Here is a 5,427-nt window from a genome sequence, read left to right as displayed (position 1 = left end):
GTATTTACCACCCAGACACGTTTGATGGTTCGTTTTATTACTGATGATATATAGAGTCTGACCCTCTCGGTCCATCGCATTAGAACGATTCGAGAAGAACGATTAGGTTCATATTCTATTCTTTGTACAGTGTCTATAGATGAAGTGCTTCGTTTCAGGTCAATTTTTCACAGCAATCGCTTTGATCCATCCCTCGGTGAAAAACCGTGATATTCCCTAAGTAATTCCTACTCGCAGACTTCCATATACTCAAAGTGAATTGTGTAAGTGCTCTCCTTTAGATATAGAGTTGAATCTTACTAAGTTAGTTATTCAAGAAGTATACTCGAGAAACAACCGAGAGCTAAAAAAATTGGAGAGTTTTATGTTCTTACAAATATAATAATAGTCCTCGTTAACAGTTGGAACAAATCATAAATACTAGGATCCTAAAGTCCCTTAGAATTCTTCGTAAATTCTCGAATAAGAAGATTGTTAGTTTGTTGCATATGACAGAGTTAATTTCCCCAAATTCTTTTGTTGAATTTGGACTTTGATATCTTAATTGTGTTACTACTATATAACATTTACATAATTAGAAACCGAATCAAAATTACTTTTACTATATAGTTAAATTATGTAAAAATGCTTGAAAAAGATATAATAGTTATTTAACTCTCTAAATAACACTAGTAACTTCTTTTTTTAGATGTAGGGACTAGTCTAATTTGCTTCCTCATAATTGAACCAACCATATTGATGTTTTATAGGAGAAGTTGGACATAAGTGATTTTTGTTTCTATATGCACGGTTGGTCCAAATTTACCAATATTCATAATTATCATAATAGTTGACAATTGACACCAACGGTATGCATAAGAAAGAGGTTTAGTAGCTATTAGACATCCCTTTCAATGAACGTATCTCATTTTCTCAAACCCCACAATTTCACATGCTTTCAACAAATCAATGATGATGTCTGCAAGCACAATATATATTAGCACCAATGCGGAATGTGCATAGGTTGATTTTTTTTTGGCCTTTTTCATTTACCAAATCAAATTAATCGTATCGATTTAGCTCAAGAGGGTATTTTTGAACTATTTCAAATAGTTGAACGACATTTTTAGCTCTTTTCCGTAAAATTAATCATTGATATAATGAAACCATGCCTTTTCATATTTACCATCAGCTCAATGGCGAAGACACAAATTTGATTCGATTTATATGTGTGTAGAAAATAAAAAGGCAAAATACATAAAGACCCCATTAAACTTATTCAAAAAATTATTTTGAGCACTTAAACTAAACATGTGTTCTTTTACCCCTATTCTTGTTCGGAGTGAATTAAATAACACTCTAACACTATGATACCAGTCTCACAATGTGATGCGCTTTACACACGCGCAACATCATTGCCTTATCAGCGCCACGTTAGAGCCACGTTAGAAAGTATCTAAATTTTGATTTTTTAATATTTTCGTTTCTTTTTGTCTATTCACATTTTTTTCCTTATTCATTATTTAATACACTAATAAATCTCTAATTAACTATTAAATTTCTCTTAATTATATTTTTTCATCGAATTCTCATCCATAGATACACTATAAATTTAAATCTCTTCGATCTTGGTTTACTCTCCTCTTTTTTTGTTTCGTTAATCAGACCACACACTTCGCTGGGGTAAAAATTTTTTGCTGCTACTAATTGTCAAACCAGTATAGTTCAAACGCTCTCTCTGCCAAACGCTCCCTCCCCATGCCCAACGGTCAAAACCATACCACCCCACCCCACTGAACATCAGCGACCACCCCACGTCGCCGAACACCCCCACCAGCAGGTAAGCCCCCCTCCCACCTCCTCCCCATCTCTCACTCCTCCCTTCCTTTCTCTCCTCTTTCTTCTTCTTTCCCCCTTCCTCACTCCCTTACTAGAGCTGTATTTTTGCTGCTCTACTGTGGTTCTGTTTTGGGTTAGATAAAAAGGATTGAATTTTGGGTTTCACTGTGAGTCTGAAATTGTGTGATCAGTGCAAGTAATTATAAAAAGTTATTTTGTGCTTTTTTGTGTTTTTGTTGATCGTTGATTCATATAACTTGTTGAGTTTACTGTTATGAGTTTTTACTATTATTTGGTGATTATGCTTGAATCTGTGATTATTCTGTCCAATTGACCACTCCCCGGAAAAATTCACCTAGCTTTGCTCGGTATTTAGCAATTGTTTATTTGGATTCTTTTATTTATTGTTATATACATTGTTGTTGATTTATTTTTCTGATTTTGTTGTATTTTTTAGGGTTCTTTTTTTTGACTATTTTTTATTTATTTATTATTTAATTTATTTTAAAAAAAATTAATTTAAGGTTTTATTACAACCTTTTTGCGCTTCTTTGCTACTGGTGGGGCCTCACTAGTGGTAGCGGTGACAACCCCTCCTTTGTTTGTCTTCGTGGTATTTTGTACGTGTTTCAGGTTAGGGACTATGGCTATTAGCGGTGAGCGGAACGTGCGTGTGCAAATATAAGAAACAACCCCGGCAAGGGCCAATGAGGGGCGGCAAAAGTGGGACGCGAACGTGCTAGGTGGACGCAACATCGTCATATATACCAAGACAATTTCCAGGTTATACTTGCGGGAGTTGGTACCTCCTATTTTTCTTTTCCCCTTTATTGTGTTAGTTAAATTATTGCAATCTTAGTTTCTATTAGTTTATTCACAATATTAGTGCTCTTATAGTTGCAGCCTGTCTTTGTCTAGCTTGATCTGTTGCCTTGTGTGTGTTAGTGATTTTCCCTTAGTCTACCGTAGGTATAGTGGTTGTGGTCTGGGATGGTCGAGTGAGGTCATGTCCTCGGGGGGAGCGGGGGGTGGGGCAAGAGGTAGGGTAGGGGTCAGGGGGTGGGTCGGGAGACAAGGGAGGTAAAGGAAACATGGGTGTCTATAGGTTAAGAATCGGGTCAAGGAATGTAGGCACATTGACAAGTAAGTCTATAGAGTTGGCGAAGATTATCCAGAAGAGGAGGGTCAATATAGCGTGTGTCTAGGAGACTAGGTAGGTAGGGTCGAGGGTGAAAGATGAGGACGGGTATAAACTTTGGTACTCAAGAGTCCAGAGAGGTAAGAATGGAGTGGGTATCTTAGTGGATAGGGAACTCGGAGAGTCTGTGGTTGAGGTTACACGAGTGAATGATAGATTGATGGTTATTAAGTTGGTGGTTGTAGAGTACACCCTGAACATCATTAGCGCCTATGCGCCGCGTGGGGCCTAGATGAGGAGGTTAAATGACATTTCTGGAAGGGGTTAGATGAGATTGTGTGTTAGGTTCCGCCTACTGAGAATCTGTTCATAGGAGGAGATTTTAATGGTCATATTGGGGAGACTGCAGATGGCTATGACGAGGTGCATGGAGGGTTTGGTTTTGGGGAGAGGAACGGAGGAGGTACCTTGCTGTTGGACTTCGCTAAGGTTTTTGGGTTGGTGATTGCAAAATCTAACTTTCTGAAGAGGAAAGAGCATTTGGTTACTTTTCAAAATGCGGTAGCGAAGACTCAGATTGACTATCTCCTCCTCAGGAGGTGTGATAGTGGGTTATGCAAGGACTGCAAGGTGATTCCGAGTGAGACACTCGTGACGCAGCATAGACTGTTGGTGCTAGACATTGGTATTAGGTTTAAGTTGAGGAAAATGTCTGCTCGAGGAAAACCAAGAATCAGGTGGGGAGCCTTGACTAAGGATAAAGCCCAAGAGTTGGAGTGTCGGTTGTCGGCTATGGGAGCTTGGAGGAGTAGTGGGGACGCGAACACTATGTAGTCAGTGACAACAGACTGTATAAGGGAATCTGCGAGAGAGGTGTTAAGGGTCTCAACCGGTGTCTCTGGTGGGCACAAAGGAGATTGGTGATGGAATGAATTGGTCTAAGGCAGAGTGGAAGCGAAGAAGGCGGCATACCTAAAGTTAGTGGAGAGCATAGGTGAGGAGGAGAGGCGAGCGTGCATGGAGAGATATAAGGTAGCTAGGAAGGAAGCTAAATTGTCGGTCACAGAGGCTAAGAATGCAGCTTATGGTCGTATGTACGAGGAACTGGGGGAAAAGGCGGGGAGAAGAAGTTATTCCGACTGGCCAAGTTGATAGAGAGGAAGGCTCAAGATTTGGACCAAGTGATATGCATTAAGGACGAAGATGGTAGAGTACCAGTGGAAGATGCCTAGATTTAGGGGAGATGGCAGACTTACTTTCATAAACTTCTGAATGAAAAAAAGGATTGTGATACTGTGCTAGGCGAATTGAAGCATTCCGAGAGTCACCATGACTTCAGGCACTGCAGGCGTGTCGAGGAGGTCGTGGGGGCTATGCGTAAGATGAGTAGGGGCAGAGCGACCGGGCCAGACGAGATTCTGGTAGAATTTTAAAAGTGTGTAGGGAGAGCAGATGTGGAGTGGTTGACTGGGTTATTTAATGTTATTTTTAAGGCGAAGAGGATGCCGGATGAGTGGAGGTGGAGTACGGTGGTTCCATTGTATAAGAACAAAGGTGATATCCAGAGTTGTAACAATTATAGGGGTATCAAATTATTGAGTCATACCATGAAAGTATGGGAGAGGGTGGTTGAAGCGAGGGTGAGGATGACAGTGTTTGTATCTGATAACCAGTTCGGGTTCATGCTGGATCGTTCTACCACAGAAGCTATACACCTTGTTAGGAGGTTGGTGGAACTGTACAGAGAGAGAAAGAAGGATCTGAACATAGTATTTATTGACCTAGAGAAATCGTATGACAAGGTTCATAGAGAAGTTCTCTAGAGATGCTTGGAGGCAAAAGGTATGTCGGTTCCTTATGTTATGGCAATTAAGGACATGTATAACGGGGCTAAGACTCAGGTTAGGACAATAGGAGGGGACTCTGAGCATTTTCTAGTTGAAATGGGGTTACACCAAGGCTCTGCGCTCAGTCTGTTCTTATTCGCTCTGGTGATGGATGCGATAACAACCCATATTCAAGGAGAGGTGCAATGGTGCATGCTATTTGCCGATGACATAGTTTTGATTGATGAGTCACGAGCCGGTATTAACAAGAGATTGGAAGTTTGGAGACATAATCTTGAGTCTAAGGGTTTCAAGCTAAGCATAACGAAGATGGAATACCTTTAGTGTAAGTTCAGCGTTGGGTCGGGGGAAATGGATGTGGATGTGAGGCTAAAGTCATAGGTTATCCCAAGTAGAGGCAGCTTCAAGTACCTTGGTTCAGTTATCCACGGGGGAGGGGAGATCGACGAGGATGTCACACACCGTATTGGGGTAGGATGGATGAAGTAGAGGTTAGCATCTGGAGTCTTGTGTGACAAGAGAAGGCCAACGATACTCAAAGGTAAGTTCTATAAAGCGGTGGTTAGACCGGCCATGATGTATGGGGCTTCTGCCGACCTGGTCGGTCGTCTTAAAAATTAATGC

At 40.8% G+C, this 5,427-nt stretch overlaps 1 protein-coding gene across 1 annotated transcript; it reads left to right on the top strand.

The window, feature by feature from the left end:
• The first annotated feature begins 3,054 nt into the window (after positions 1-3,054).
• Positions 3,055-3,790, top strand: LOC138886173 (uncharacterized). The gene is made up of 2 exons (XM_070167211.1): positions 3,055-3,096; positions 3,302-3,790. Exons 1-2 carry the CDS (start codon positions 3,055-3,057, stop codon positions 3,788-3,790), a joined length of 531 nt encoding a protein of 176 aa, XP_070023312.1.
• Positions 3,791-5,427: the final 1,637 nt, after the last annotated feature.

This window comes from Nicotiana sylvestris, chromosome 2 (genome assembly GCF_000393655.2).
Source record: "Nicotiana sylvestris chromosome 2, ASM39365v2, whole genome shotgun sequence".
Lineage (NCBI taxonomy): Eukaryota > Viridiplantae > Streptophyta > Magnoliopsida > Solanales > Solanaceae > Nicotiana > Nicotiana sylvestris.
This window is presented reverse-complemented; position numbering and strand designations above follow the sequence as displayed.

Bases quoted from the DNA above. Each gene is read 5' to 3' on its own strand.
- LOC138886173 (XM_070167211.1), top strand. From the start codon at position 3,055: ATGAGGACGGGTATAAACTTTGGTACTCAAGAGTCCAGAGAG. The intron at 3,097-3,301 runs GTAAGAATGGAG...ATTGTGTGTTAG, and splicing joins GTACTCAAGAGTCCAGAGAG to GTTCCGCCTACTGAGAATCT.